Source organism: Nasonia vitripennis, chromosome 3 (genome assembly GCF_009193385.2).
Source record: "Nasonia vitripennis strain AsymCx chromosome 3, Nvit_psr_1.1, whole genome shotgun sequence".
NCBI lineage: Eukaryota > Metazoa > Arthropoda > Insecta > Hymenoptera > Pteromalidae > Nasonia > Nasonia vitripennis.
In genome coordinates, this window is record NC_045759.1 from 24,193,761 (window position 1) to 24,207,793 (window position 14,033).

General features: G+C 42.7%; 4 protein-coding genes across 12 annotated transcripts; 2 read left to right on the forward strand and 2 right to left on the reverse strand.

The window, feature by feature from the left end:
• Positions 1–99: 99 nt before the first annotated feature.
• LOC100117257 (charged multivesicular body protein 2a) lies at positions 100–2,453 on the reverse strand. 2 transcript variants are annotated; one of them, XM_032598391.1, is made up of 6 exons: positions 2,274–2,453; positions 2,038–2,192; positions 1,589–1,761; positions 1,347–1,522; positions 1,139–1,273; positions 100–1,058 (listed from the first exon to the last, which is right to left on the reverse strand). In XM_032598391.1, the coding sequence occupies exons 3-6, from the start codon at positions 1,754–1,756 to the stop codon at positions 851–853; spliced, it is 687 nt and encodes a 228-aa protein (XP_032454282.1). In that variant the 5' UTR covers positions 1,757–1,761; positions 2,038–2,192; positions 2,274–2,453; the 3' UTR covers positions 100–850. The 2 variants fall into 2 exon arrangements, with proteins under 2 accessions (XP_032454282.1, XP_031783416.1); XM_031927556.2 differs by having other exon boundaries at positions 2,038–2,444.
• LOC100122273 (transcriptional adapter 3-B) lies at positions 2,078–5,173 on the forward strand. Its single transcript, XM_001605826.6, has 2 exons — positions 2,078–3,606; positions 3,676–5,173. Exons 1-2 carry the CDS (start codon positions 2,772–2,774, stop codon positions 4,233–4,235), a joined length of 1,395 nt encoding a protein of 464 aa, XP_001605876.1. The 5' UTR covers positions 2,078–2,771; the 3' UTR covers positions 4,236–5,173.
• Positions 5,174–5,333: 160 nt separating this feature from the next.
• Positions 5,334–9,629, reverse strand: Atp5g2 (ATP synthase, H+ transporting, mitochondrial F0 complex, subunit C2). Of its 6 annotated transcripts, none has more exons than XM_031927175.2 (5): positions 9,222–9,618; positions 7,330–7,408; positions 7,023–7,121; positions 6,707–6,812; positions 5,334–6,095 (listed from the first exon to the last, which is right to left on the reverse strand). In XM_031927175.2, exons 2-5 carry the CDS (start codon positions 7,372–7,374, stop codon positions 5,932–5,934), a joined length of 414 nt encoding a protein of 137 aa, XP_031783035.1. In that variant the 5' UTR covers positions 7,375–7,408; positions 9,222–9,618; the 3' UTR covers positions 5,334–5,931.
• A 165-nt stretch (positions 9,630–9,794) lies between these two features.
• On the forward strand, positions 9,795–12,797 carry LOC100122288 (juxtaposed with another zinc finger protein 1). 3 transcript variants are annotated; one of them, XM_016983730.3, is made up of 6 exons: positions 10,107–10,228; positions 10,802–10,813; positions 11,037–11,225; positions 11,334–11,445; positions 11,698–11,844; positions 11,920–12,797. In XM_016983730.3, exons 1-6 carry the CDS (start codon positions 10,129–10,131, stop codon positions 12,281–12,283), a joined length of 924 nt encoding a protein of 307 aa, XP_016839219.1. In that variant the 5' UTR covers positions 10,107–10,128; the 3' UTR covers positions 12,284–12,797. The 3 variants fall into 3 exon arrangements, 2 of the variants coding, with proteins under 2 accessions (XP_016839220.1, XP_016839219.1); XM_016983731.3 differs by lacking the exon at positions 10,802–10,813 and having other exon boundaries at positions 9,795–10,228; XR_004344763.1 differs by lacking the exon at positions 10,802–10,813 and having other exon boundaries at positions 10,044–10,228; positions 11,324–11,445.
• Positions 12,798–14,033: the final 1,236 nt, after the last annotated feature.

The window sequence follows — 14,033 nt, forward strand, 5'->3', positions numbered from 1 at the left end:
ACAGAAAATGAAAAAAAAATAAATAAATAAATAATAACTACTCCGATTGTACGATATTTGGGAATGATCGTTTCGCAAATGATATAATATAATTCAATATTTGACAAAGCTCACACATGTCTGCTTTATTCCACCCATCTCCTCTGCCTGATCAAGTTTGGAGCATTCAATAATTCAAACTCCACGTGGCTTAAACATTAATTATCATTTATTATTTATTGTTCAGAATTGCATTGAATAAAATTATACGATAAAAATTTATAAAGATTCAACGTTCGTGATTTTCGCTCAAAGCAAGCTTGATTTGAAAAGTTCGTTTGTGATCGGCGACTTTCATAAATATAACACTTTCTATGAAATTCGTTAAGAAAAGAGAAGGCTGATCACTGTGTAATTTTTCAACGAACCATCATATTTATTTCATAGCAGTCGATTATTTCATAGTGTAAGTAATAAAAGCGACTACACTAATAGTTGTAGCGGTATTTCTTTCCAAGTCACTGGTTATTAAAATTGTGCGCAGGCACAATTCGATCAAACGATTCTCATGAAACCTTCGATAAACACTTGACGCAAGCGTACAAACGTAGCGAACTGTACAATAGCGTTGGTCTTGATTAAAGCCTGAAAGCTTTGCTGGACGTCTCTTGTGTATTTTTCACAAGTACACAATGTAATGTAGATATAGCGTGCACATTTCAACAGGTTTTACTCTAGGCCTGTGCTATTTGTTAATTTTCTTTGTTAAAAAAAAGAATCACCCTTATGCTATAGATTTATCACAAGTATAGAGCGTTTTTATACATTATTTATACAAATATCTCCATCATTCGGTCTCTCACTACGTACTTTACTCGCGACGAAGATTTTCGAGGCGGGCCTGTAGATCTGCGTCGGCATCCGCGAGGTTTCCATCGCCGTCGCTGGCTCCAGCCGCCGCAGCGACAGGCTGCTTCGAACTCGCTATACTCAGAGAACCAGAAGCTTGTGGTAAGCCGGATAGCTGATCGTTGAGTTGGAGGCCAAGCTCATCCAGAACTTGGGACACGATCTGGTCACTAGAAAGAAAAGAATAAAATGAGTTTTACTGAGTCTACGACCTTGGAACTGCTTGTCTGTTGATTATTCGATAGTGTACCTTTCTTCTTCATCTCCCTCATCTTCCATTGCATCATCTATGGCATCATTCATGATTTCTTCCTTCATGTCCATTATCTCCGATTGTTTCTCAAACTCTTGCAAAATCTTTTGTATTTGAGGCAAGTTGAGTTGTCTAGAAAGTATGAAATAATGTGATATCAGGCCTGAATAAATATAAAACAAAAACTTCTTTGAGAAATACAGACTTGTTCATGTTTTGCATAGCCTTTGTGACACCCTTCATGGCTTGAGCCATTGTGTTTTGAGATCTCAGAGTTTGAATCTTGAGAGACACTGCTTGGATGTTCGCCTTCATCAGCATGAATTTCTTGACGTAACGCCTTGTCCTTACAAGGTCTTTCGCCATGATTTTGACTGCATCCTGTACAAATCAGATACGTCGATACGTACAAGGACAAAATGGTAGACAGTTAAGAACACAACATACCATTTGCCCATCTTTGGCCATTTTCTTGATATCCTGAATGATTTTCTTCTCCTGCTGCTCCATTCGCATCCTTTCTCGATCCAAGTCTCGCATGGCTTTGTTCAATGCCCTCTGATTCTTCCTGAGCATCTCCTCAGGAGTAACACGTTTTCCAAAAAGCCACTCCATTTTCACTGTATTATCAACAATCAGATGTATGTACACGGAGAAATTAAAACAACTAGGTTAAAAGGCGCAAAAAGTAGCGCAATATCAAGAATACATAAACGATTAACGAGCTACAATAAAGTATGCAACTTGAATTTTGCCATTACTTGGCCTCCCACATATAGCAAAGCTATTTCGAAGTGCTCACGAGTCAGGTGAGTAAGTACATCAAAACATTATCTAGAAATTTTGCAATATGCCTTGTGACTCATAGAATCGTTTTCCCACTACTCCCGCATTACCTTTCAGACTTCTCTCAAAAACTTGTATCTCGAACAACACAAAGCGGGCAGTACTCTACTGCACTGCTGAACGACGAGCTACGACAACGAGTGACACAAGCTCTGCTCTGATGCGAGCCACATGCGCAAAACGTACTGCGCACTTTCTTAGTCAGCTGAAGAGAAAATACAAGAATTCAAATTTACGCGGGTAAAGACATTTGACCATTTTGTATTGAAACTGTTTTTTTTTATACTTCAATAGTTTGTTAATATTAACTCTCACGCGTGCTATTTAGGCGATTTGATGTATATTGCATATGCGCGTGCTTGCCTTGTCGAAAATCTGCGCAAAACGGTTTGCGCATGTCGCTCAGCTGTGTTGGTAGGTACCTACACCCTACGCAATTACCGTCAGAGCCTTCTCAGAAATCTTTGCGGGCACTCCGCTAACCACTTCAGTCAGTCTTCAGCAGTCAGCTATATGCGGAGTCGGCGTCAATGAAAAGAAAATAGAACACGTCACCTAACCTTACCTGCCGAACTAACCTCGAAAAGCCGTTGCTCTGCACGAAACACTGATAATTTCTAACGTCACACAAATTGTTGGAATCGTTTGTTTGTGTATCAACAAAATGAGAGCGGCGGGCTGAACGAGTGTATACGCGTTCCATACATACATGGTGCACAGTGACCAGTAGTTGTTAATTCTTTATTTCACGCAAGTCTAAAAAGTGGAAATTCAGAGCATCAAAATGTCGGGAAAGGGTAAGCAAAACTCGAAAAAGGCGATCATCAAGACGGGGCGAGAGAGTGGCAAGGTCGTCCAGCCGGTGCTGGCCAACTCGGATACCAGCTCCGAGGGTTCCGAGATGATGACTGTTTTTCCAGTCATCAAGATGATCGACAACAGCAAAGTACTCCCCAGGTACTCCAGTGTGCTACAGAGGAATACAGAGGATGGTATCAACATGGAAGACCTGGATACACTGCAACTGGAATTGGAGATGCTGCTTTCTTCGGTGGTGGTGCGCAGCAGAATGCTGCAGGAAGAGATAGCCAGCTTGTCTGCTTCTGAAGAACGCAGAGACAGAAGATCCAAGAGTGGAAAAGGCTTGGCTTGCATAGACAAAAAGTTGCGGGATGATGGATTAAAGCCAAAACAAGTTGGAGTCAAGTCCCAGTCTCCATTGCCAGCCAAGTTGCTCAAACAGAGGGCGGTTGGAAGTGCTGCTAACCAAGTGGTGCCAAATCCTCATGAAATTGTCAGGGTGGAAGGCTCCAAGTCCGACGGACATGCCAAGCTGTTGTTACCTAAAAATGACACTTTGAACAAATTTTGGGCTTCCATAGATCCTTACTGTGCAGATATCATGCCTGATGACATCAAATTGTTGGAAGAGCTTATAGCCAAGCACAGCGATATAGGAGAATTCAAAAAGATTCCACCACTTGGCCGGCACTACAGTTTAATGTGGGCACACAACGACTTGATGCAAGAAGAAGATGCAGGAAACCCTAACAGAGACAAGAAGAAGGGCAGATCTGATATATCTCTCTTGTTGTCCAAAGCAGAAAAAAAAGCAAATGGTAATTTATTTGTGCACTAGTTTATTCTCAAAAATATTGAATTCAATCAGGAAGTTTTTCAATTTTCAGGTATAGCTGGACCACTTACACAGAGGCTAGTCTCGGCTCTTTTGGAGGAAAACGTTTATGTAGCAAATAACAACACAGATAGTAAATTATTTCGTGATGGAGATCCACCAGTCTTGAGAGACTTGACCATTCAGAATTCTATGAATCTTGAAATGCGCATGCACAAAGAACTGGTGGAGCAAGGAATTCTTGAGCCAGATTCTCAGAAGAAGAACCAAGACGATGACGAAATTGTAGCAGAGATTAAAAGGTGTCAGCGTGAATTGACTGCTCTCTCTAGTCACAATGAAATGCAATTGAAAAGGCTGTTACATCTTGCACAAGAGGAAAGCAAGAGGCAGGCATTAAAGAGAAAGATTGCTTCTGTGGATAATCAAGTAGTAGAGCACTATGAAAAATTACTGTTAGCCAAACAAAGAAAAGTACCACTGTCCAGAAAGGAGCAAGAGAAGGCATGGACTTGCCTGAAGGAGAGAGAAAATCTCCTTGAACAACTGAACATGCTGCCGTCCAATAGCATTGGAGAACCTGTCCAAGTTCTAAACCATACTGCAACGTAGTGTTGAATTTAAGCTTCACTATAGGTGTTGAGAGGAATTTTCTCACCTCAATAAATTGTACTGAATATTGACGTGCAAATGATTCATCATTTGAATAATGATAATCATAGAATGCGAAATCAATATCTAAAATATTTATAATTATTACGATTGAAACTTTAATCTAATCATTTTAATCATTATACAAATTGTAATTTGAGAAATATCTCGGATAAACGATGTTAATTATAAGTGCGGTAGAATTGTAAATTGTGCAGAAATACCTACTGACACAATCAACAAACGTGAAAACGCTTTAAATTAAAGTGTCATTACAAGTAAGGTCGAGCATGGCATAATATTTGTGTAACTATCTCTCTATACTTGCAGATCAAACGAGACTATAGAGAATAGACATTGTTTAATTGTTTGAAACAGAAGCAAGATGCTACAGTATGGGATTACAGCTTAAGATTATTTGTATTTTATCAATAATAAACTGTAGGTTGAGCCCAATTTGTAAATAAATTATCTAAACCAATTTAATTATAACCTGCACCATTTCTCAAGTTATGCATTTATTAGGTACAATGCTAAAATTAAAATATTTACAGTGTGATTAGACTTATATATCGTGTTCATGAAAAAGAAAAATATTTTTTTAGTTTATGTTGATCATAAATAGTATAATCTATTGATGTTGCAATAAAAAATCACAAAACACTTCCATGAAAATACCATAGATCTCCAATGTGTAATTCCAACTTGACTGTCATGTCTAGAACTAGCAATCTTTCAAAACATTAATAATGCCACTTTCTTTGAAAATGAAAAAAATAAGTATTTCTCATCGTATACGACTTTTCCGACGAATTTTTCCGACGTCGGCGTCAAAGCAGCGATTAATGTAGCAATATTTCCTATGAATGTATGTAAATAAAAAAGAATATTTAAATTAATGTATATGGCTTTGTATTTATTTTAATATTTATTCATTTTTAATTATTCCCATCCAAATACATGATTTTAGTCATTAAAAATAAATTTGATTGAAATTAAAGTATGGGAATTGCAATTTTGATACATAACGTAAAAAGGTTTGGTAAGGAAATAAAAACATTTATCTCACGACAAAGATGTTTATTCGATATCACTGTACAGATTCCTCGCCAAGAGTTACCTCAACAACGTGCGTACACAACAGCACAACAATGATGAATCGCTCGGGTAACAAAAGAGTTTGAAAAGAATTTTGCCTTTAATTATCGCATCGACACTATAGGGCGTTTGAGTATGTACGTGCGTGCGCGTAATGGTGGGTATGCATGTGAGGCTGTCGTTCTCGATAATTTTCGGTAACCTCCTATTCGTTCATTAGACTGAAATTCATTACTTGATAACAATGTGAGATACGCTACACCGAGCGGTAGACCATGAGATTATTGAGAACACAAGTTACAATGGCTGTTTTGGAGGGATGATTAAACGGCTTCGAGACTTGTGTTTGCTGTTCTCAATTTCGTGTACTGCCCCGTTTTTACTATTCCTTGCTATTGTCGCACCGTTGCTCTCCGTTGCAGCAAGTCACTGGTTCCCGAAATGATATCATGGACTGAACCGCATACCAGAAACAGCTGCCTCTTCACCAAGGTAAGAGGATGCTGCCTTGGCAGTGACGCACTAGAACTATTGGTATTTTTTATGGAGGATTCGTGGCTTAGAAGGCGAAGAGGAGCAGGAAAGCCATCATAAGACAGAAAAGACCCATGGCCTCTGACAGGGCAAAGCCCAGAATGGCGTATGAGAAAAGCTGTTGCTTAAGAGATGGGTTCCTGGCATAACCAATGATGAGGGATCCAAACACAGATCCGATACCAGCACCTAAAAATTTCATCAGAATAACAATTAATATATTTCGTAAAAAAACATGAAAAAATCAGTAATCAAATATTGGTACTACATAAATAAATAAAAATAAAATGAAGTGACTATGAGTTAAAAATGAATGAACTTGGTTAGTTACTCCTCTGTTCTTCATCTGTGAGAGGATATTTATGCAGCAGGCAAGGATGGATAGGATCAGAATGCAAACAATATGAGGAAGGCCAGCATTAAACAAAATAAACCCATTGCCTCGGTCAGGGCAAAACCAAGGATAGCATAGGCAAAGAGTTGTTGTTTGAGGGAAGGGTTTCTTGCATAGCCAATTATCAAACAACCAAACACTAAACCTACACCAATGCCTAGAAAAAAAATAAAATGGTGAAATAATAAATGATTGGGAAATTAATGGGTTAATGTGAGCATGTAGTTTGTGGATCAAAGCAAATATTCAGGTTATATAAGAGTTGCATAATCCACAAAAAATGCTTGAGGAACCAGTGTATTTACGCTTTGGAATGAGTGTTAAATGAAAAATTAATAATTTTGATCATTGTGATTGACATTGATACAAGAGGTCTACGAGAAATGCAGTTTAACAGTTTGCTTACCGGATCCTGCAACTCCAACAGTGGCAGCACCAGCACCAATGAATTTGGCAGCAGAGTCGATGTCACGGCTGATCGTCGACGTCTGGAAGCTACGGATAGCCGGGGACTGGAAAAGCACAAGATTACAGTACTTTAATATTCAAAGTATTTTCAGTATGAACAATCTGTGTAAACTATATGAAAGAGGAAAACCATGAACTTGGCATGCTTTTCCCTTACATAACTAGAATACAAGTTATGCAATTAAAGGGAGCGCTATATCAATAAATACATTGACAAATTGTCAAAAACAAAAGATAAATAATTTGTATTTTACCAAGCTGACTGGTGTTTGGTTCTGCTGTTGCAGCGTCTGGCTTTGGTTGAGCACTGCGCTGCTGATTGGCCTGATGTAGGCCTTTGATGCAGAGACCAGCTGGAAAACCAGAAAAAAATCCAATAATCAGCACAGAAAACCCAGAGAATTTTCAAGGCATTACATAATAAGAGTGTGAGAGACACAGAGTCAAAAGCGCGGCGACGATCGCTCGTGCGCGCGCGCGCGCCCGCGCTCCATGTCCCTGGTTCAGGTAGCGCTTGAAGAACAAAATGTAGAAAAAGCTCGACATTGTCGAAGTACTTACGGTGGACCTGGCAACTGGGGCGATGAATCTGGTGCAGGCGAACATGGTTACCTTGTCTCTTCCTTCTCACAAACTCAACCTGCAAGCAGAAAGGCAGAAAAAGATGTCAGTCGGCGTGCGAAAAGCGGGTCGACGTGGCTGCTGCTCGTCCCGATTCGCTCAGACCTCGTTCTCGCGAAAAGGAACAAAAGAGCCGAAGACAAGGAGCGAACGGATGCACGACTCGTGCCCCGAAGATGAGCAGAGACGATCGCGATAGACAGAGACAGAGACTGAGAGCGAGACTAAGTCCGCCGCCACCTCCGTGTGGAGGGGGTTACGTAACTACTCGTCGCTCCTCGGGGCGCGATGTCGTCGAGACGACACTATGAAATTCCGGATTCGCGAAAGATCTCGAGGGTCTAGCGACAGGATGAGCTACCTGGCGATCCTCGAAGAGGTCTTGTACGAGGACGGTCGAGTGCGAGGTAAAACGAGAGACTGCGTGTACTTACGAACGACGATGACACGCGCACAGAGCCCGGCAAATGTACGGTAGTCTCTTTTGATACCCGCGACTGCAGCCGCTAGAGAAGAGAGAAGAAAATGGCCGCTAGCAGCAGCACGCCGCGAGCGCCACCCGGGTGTCCTCTCCTCCCCCCACCCTTTTCTCTGTACCCGTCCTCTTCTTCTACACAGCACACACACACACACACAGATGTGTGCGCACATACGACAGCCGTAGCTCTGTCTCGCTCGCTCGCGAAATATCAAAGCCGCAGAGCAGATCGGTAGCGTTGCCAGCAATTTAACGATCCGCAAACCCTTTGGAGGACGTTGGCGGGTATGCCCCGCGGCGGGTTTTCTCCGGGAGTTTCAAGTTCACGCGACGCTCGCGCGGAAAATGTACGTTATAGGCGCTAGAGCCGTGACGTACAGCGGCGCATGTCCTACACTCACTCTTCTCTCCCTCTCTCTCTCTCTCTCTCTCTCTCTCTCTCTCTCTCTCGTCCATGTATTATTAGATTATTTCCCGACTTTCGACATTGTTGTAAATAAGCATTTCCGCTTGGATAACCGATTTTTAAATAGACGCAGTCAGCGTGCAAGTTTTATCTCAGAAAAGTCGAGAAAATCAGTGGGAGCAATCGGGGGACCGCAATTTCTTTTCCGCGGATGTACGATTCGAGTACACACACACACACACACACACACACACACACACACACACACACACAGACACACCGTAACGTGTTTATATAATTGATTCGCTAGCATCTTGACAGAAAAGGCTCAGCGGAAAATGTCGCGTATTTGTAAACATTGCGAACAATTTACAATTAAGTTTGTCGGGTCTCCATTTGGAAGCTGCCCTTTAAAGCCGAGTGGTGACATTCAAGTAGTAAGAGGCGATGTGTGGCCAGTCGGACGGGCGACTCGGAAACCATGGCTCGGCTTGTCATGCTACGATGCTACTATACTTGTATTTATATAACGACGATAATAACGCGGACGCAATCTTCCCGTGTCCGCATCGTATGTACAGCGGGTCCAGACATCGACTATCGATTAGTCTGTGCAGCGGAAAAATGCAGGCGGAGTCGCGGAGTCCAGCATGTATAAATAAACGAAGGAAGCGTTCTCAAACTTGGCCAACGGTTCGAGTCCACCGTTTGCGAAAATGAGCGACCTAGCCCGCGTATTATAGTCACTGACCTACACACCGCGTATCAACGGCGCCGCGAGCAAGAGGGAGCGGACGGGAAACCGAAGCACGGAGCACGTTTTCTCGCCTCCCGCATCGCTGCTCTGCTCTTCAACCGGGACGTGCGACCGACATGCAGGAAGTCGCCCGGGCTTTATTCCGACGCATGCTTCGAAAAATACTCAACGAGGAGGAGGCGAATACTCACGGTACCTGGAGTCGGCGGGGCTGTGCTCGAGTCGAAAATCACGCGACAGATCGATGTGTGCTGCTGCACGGACGTACGTACGCGGCGCTCTCGTTCTAAAATCAAGCCGTCTCTCTCTCTCGCGCCTCGTTATCCAACGCTCGCGCTAACCTCAACTCGTCCGCGGTCGGGGTTCCGCCCGATCTCGCCGAGCTCGAAGTCGACCCGGCCGGCGTCGTCGCGTCGCCCGGGCGTCGGAAAATGCTCCGAGGACCAGAAGGATATGCTCTACTCACCAAAGATCAGAAAGTAGAAGGAGGCAAGGAGGGCTGCCGGCTGCTTTTGGAATGTTGAATTGCAGAGCGTGCGAGTGTTGAACTCTCGGCGATCGAGGAGGGACAGAGCTGCGGGAGCCTCCGATTCGGCGGCACAGAGCGCGCTGCTGTAAATCCGCGACGGGATGCGTCTGTCTCTGTTGCTCTCGCGACGAGCGCGAGCCTTTATCGACCAACCGTATTTAGCCGAGCTCTCTCTCTCTCTCTCTCTCTCTCTCCTCTCCTTCCTTCCGCTCTCCGCTGCTATAGCTACCACTTACCAGGCGGCCCGTAGGGCAGCCACGGTCAAACGCGAGTCCATCGGTCGCCGTCATCGTCGAGCCGCACGGTGCATTCGATTCGGAAATTAATTCGCGGGACAAGAGTGCCATTCGACGTCGTTCATTTCGTCGTCTCCCCGACGACGCTGCTCCGGTGTTTTATTCTCCAATTTTTCCTCTCTCACCCAGTTCGCTCGCTTGACTCGGGTCGTAGCCGTACTGCACTTATACTCGCCGCTCTCGAGTTTCTCGTCTGCTCCGCTCCTCTCGCGACTGCTGAGATAATACCCCTGCGCGGCTCCGTCCTTGTCTGCTGTGCTTGGCCGCGCGGATATGGCCGTGTTCATGCTGAACGTCTGCAAATTCAACTCTTGCGGACTGACGTTCAAGAGCCTGGGACACTTGATCCAGCACATCGAGGAGACGCATATCGGTAAAGAGGTGCATCGGGCACGAGTGTGTGAGCGGGCTTTTGCGGCCAAGTCCCGGGGGGTCAATACGCCGGGCTTTCGTGAGAAGGTTATCTGGGATCGAGTCCGTCGTCGGCTCTCGCGGACGAGGCGACGACAGAGTCAAAGGGTTGTTTCGTTCACTCTGGGAATCTGACAGCCCTGGGGATTGAGAAATTCAATGTCTGGGACGGTTCGGACTGATACTGAAAGGGAAATTATCACTTGGGTCGGGCCGTTTGGGAGGTTTTAAGGGCCGAGGTTCAACTTGCAGGGTCTACACTTGCTTGGCTTTTGTTTTTCTTGATCATCGTTTCTGCTGGGGCTAATGACAGCTACTCGATCTAGTTGCCCTGTTTTTATTGTCCAGCAGAGAGTCCGGAAAACACTTTATGTAGCTCCGATAACTCTTTTCAAGCCCGATCTGACTCGTGAGTTAGTGCATGTACACTGTACTAGTTAATCCAGTTGTTATGAATGAAAATTCATGCAACTAGAGGATATTTTCATGTAGAGACAAAGATTAACCGTGAACCAATCATTCTTTGTAAAAACAGTTGTGACAAAAGGTAAATTTATGTTCTACCAAATACTTTTCTAATCACTCTACTCAGTTTCTCGTTGCACTAGTCCTTTTGTTGACTCTTGTCTATCTGTAAACTAAATTTTAAAGTAACTAACACTTAAGAGATAGAAGATTCTTTATTGTTCAACAATTAGATAAACTAGTAACTCTTAACATTGCATACAGTATATTAGGCAATGTCAATTACAAACGTTTGCTTGTTTCAGACTATGATCCTCATGTGGTGGAAAAAACGGAGCAACAGCAGCCACCCTGCATACCACTGAGCTATGTCCTTCGCTTTTTGACGGATGCTGCACGAAGGGAAAATATCAAGCCTGTCCAGCCCACCGCCAGACCTACTCAGTCTTCCTGCCTCTCTGCCTCGACTCGTGTGAAAAGTCTCACTCTGACAGGTAAAACTCGTTCGATGCGGATGAAAGAAAGAGAAGAAGAAAGACGTAATATTTCGCGTTCTTCCGCCCACCCGAGCGAGTAACGACGTTACATTAAGCACATTATAGGAAGTGAGGCAGAGGAGGGCGAGGATTTTGTTAGCGAACCCGAGGACAGCAACGATTCTTGGACCACTTTGGAGGAGTTCTCCTCTGATTTTATCCTTCGTTATGGTAGCAGGTACGGATGCACTTGCTGAAGCCAGCATCTCTTCCATTGCTTCTTTTCAGGACAGTCTTTGTATCTTTCTGTTGTGTCTTCCTTCAATCCACGTCCTGTAAGTGGGAGGATAGTGTCACTAGTTATTGTAAAATCTTTGTAACTAACTCGACTGCGTATATGTGTGACTCCAGCCAATTTTACAATGTCCTAGCTGCACTATGGCCCCCTCGTGGAGCAAGGAGCCGATTAATCACGAGACTTTCGTTTCAGGAGCGCGGCCAACCAGAGTCTAGTGAACCAGAGCAACGTCAAGGACGACAAGCCCTTCGCTTGTCCGGTACCAGGCTGCAAGAAGCGCTACAAAAACGTCAACGGCATCAAGTACCACTCGAAGAACGGCCACAAGAACGACGGCAAGTACGTATCTGTCAGGTACCTTCTCTTGGATAAAAAAAGTGAGCTCCCAGTTATCCGACTGTTTCTTCTTGGTAGGGTGAGAAAGGCGTTCAAGTGTCCGTGTGGCAAGAGTTACAAGACTCCATACGGTCTGAAGAACCACACAGCCATCAGGCACAACGGCAGTGTGCCTCCGTCTTTGGATGACTCGACGAGGCCTCATCAGAACGTCAAGCTGTCAAAGATGAGTAACAAGGTTTCGGCGATTCAAGACCACGGCTACATGAAACAGGATCGCAGCTCGTTCCTCGGTGACGACTACTGCGACGGTCTGGGCGTCTTGACCCCGGCCTCGTCGCCGCCGCTGCCCAGTCCCGCCAAAGCCGAGGCCTATCACAAGTATATCACCGGTGTGAACTCTAGTCAAACGCAACAAGGCACCCTCACGTGTGATAATTAATCGATATATGAATATTTATAAAAAATGTCTAGTCTAAGGTCTCTCGCACAAACGGATGTGAGGCACTCGGACTTGGAGTCGAGCCGGTATGACAGCCGGTTTAAGAAACACAAGAAAGAAACTAGTTTTTCAAATGCATTTTTCTGAGATGCCTCTGTAAAAATGAATTATACATGCAAAAATACTTCGCTAGTACGCAGGATTGTGTCTAGCAGTAAGCTCTAAAGTCGTGGAACTATGTCGATAATTAACTACTGACTATTGATATTATATTATTGTTATTGTTATTGAAATTTGAGAGAGGAGAAATTCTACATGTCTGTAGCTTCATTGACTTCGAATCTTACTCTCAACACGTATCCTTGAGCGATCGATATCAACCGCGTATTCTATATTGTCCATATTGGCGTATTGTTGATCAATCATTATTACTGCTATTGATAATTATATTAGTGAAGTTGAAAGGATGTAGAAACAACGATTTTATTACAAATAAAGAATGAAAAAAATAAAATGTGTGTAATTGCAAAAGAGGAATTTCACATCATTGCATATACTTGTTTCTTAGTAAATTTATTCTGGGTGATGAGTTTATATTTTTGTCTCATTTGCTTTTTTTTTAATATACATAAATATAGTTGTTTGCTATATGATTATAAACGTTCGAAAACTGTATTCATATAGAGCGTTCGTCAAGACATGTGCGGTACGTAGGATAAGGAATGGGGAAAATAGAGACAAGGAGATGGAATTTTTCAAGATTTGTTTCAAAGATTGACGTGAAAATGTGCGTTAAGGTTTTTTTTTCAATTTTTTCGCGTTAGTTTATAAGAGAGTGAACCTAAAGATTTATATTTCGATTTAAAGGATAGTAATCATATCATCATATAATATATTAAAGTTGATGTTACTTTTAATCGCTTAAACATACTAATATCAATTTTAATAATTACAAGCATCGTTACGTCCTTATGTAATCAGCCGAGTACAAACGTCACTTGATAATTCTTGCAGCTTCAATGTATTACTCTGTATTTATTTCTTTCTTTTTATTTATTTATTTATTTATATATCTATTTTTTTCTGAATTCATATCATGTCTCTGTCGACTTGTATTTCGTTCACAAATGCATATACATTGAAGCTTGATTTTCGGACAATCATTCATCGCATTTGCACCTTTTTAACTCATTCGCTCTCTATCGTACGCTCGCTCTCGCTAGGCAAGATTATTTCAATATTGCGATATAAGTTAGAAAAATATGCTATGCCTAAAATAGGATAAAGGCCTGAAGGCAACCTCTCGTCGATATTACCGATTATACCGGTGCGGTTTTTTTCTCTACTCTCGCTCACACGCAAACTTGAGTCTCTCTCTCTTTTTTCCACTTGTTTATTTTTTTATATAAGTTTCCTTGTCAATTTTGCTCTTTTTTTGGTTTGTTAAATTTTATGTATTGCGGAGGCGCACAGAATCAAAGAAAATTGGCGACATTAACAAGGTACAAATACATGGCTACGTTGACGACAGATCTAAGCGCTTCCCGCAAAATTCCGAACGTAAACGTCAGTGGAACAACGACATCGATAAAGATCGGAATTAAATTCTGATTCACTCGATCGAGATGCACCCGCAAATTGTAGCACTAAAATACGGCGGACGTAATATACAGAGTCATTATTCTTTTTGAATTAAGTTTTCGAGAAGGTTTGTTGATTGATTATGGTGAGAAAAAAAAAATTATCAAAA

What these genes read in the sequence shown, in the direction of transcription:
- LOC100117257 (XM_032598391.1), bottom strand. Translation starts at nt 1,756, where the DNA reads ATGGAGTGGCTTTTTGGAAAACGTGTTACTCCTGAGGAGATGCTCAGG. An exon ending in TGGCCAAAGATGGGCAAATG is followed by an intron (nt 1,523 to 1,588) that starts GTATGTTGTGTT and finishes TGATTTGTACAG; the next exon opens with GATGCAGTCAAAATCATGGC. An exon ending in GAGGGAGATGAAGAAGAAAG is followed by an intron (nt 1,059 to 1,138) that starts GTACACTATCGA and finishes TTTTCTTTCTAG; the next exon opens with TGACCAGATCGTGTCCCAAG.
- LOC100122273 (XM_001605826.6), top strand. Translation starts at nt 2,772, where the DNA reads ATGTCGGGAAAGGGTAAGCAAAACTCGAAAAAGGCGATCATCAAGACG. An exon ending in AGCAGAAAAAAAAGCAAATG is followed by an intron (nt 3,607 to 3,675) that starts GTAATTTATTTG and finishes TTCAATTTTCAG; the next exon opens with GTATAGCTGGACCACTTACA.
- Atp5g2 (XM_031927175.2), bottom strand. Translation starts at nt 7,374, where the DNA reads ATGTTCGCCTGCACCAGATTCATCGCCCCAGTTGCCAGGTCCACC. An exon ending in ACCAAACACCAGTCAGCTTG is followed by an intron (nt 6,813 to 7,022) that starts GTAAAATACAAA and finishes GTGCTTTTCCAG; the next exon opens with TCCCCGGCTATCCGTAGCTT. An exon ending in TGTTGGAGTTGCAGGATCCG is followed by an intron (nt 6,096 to 6,706) that starts GTAAGCAAACTG and finishes TGAAATTTTTAG; the next exon opens with GTGCTGGTATCGGATCTGTG.
- LOC100122288 (XM_016983730.3), top strand. Translation starts at nt 10,129, where the DNA reads ATGGCCGTGTTCATGCTGAACGTCTGCAAATTCAACTCTTGCGGACTG. An exon ending in ATCCTTCGTTATGGTAGCAG is followed by an intron (nt 11,446 to 11,697) that starts GTACGGATGCAC and finishes CTTTCGTTTCAG; the next exon opens with GAGCGCGGCCAACCAGAGTC. An exon ending in GGCCACAAGAACGACGGCAA is followed by an intron (nt 11,845 to 11,919) that starts GTACGTATCTGT and finishes TCTTCTTGGTAG; the next exon opens with GGTGAGAAAGGCGTTCAAGT.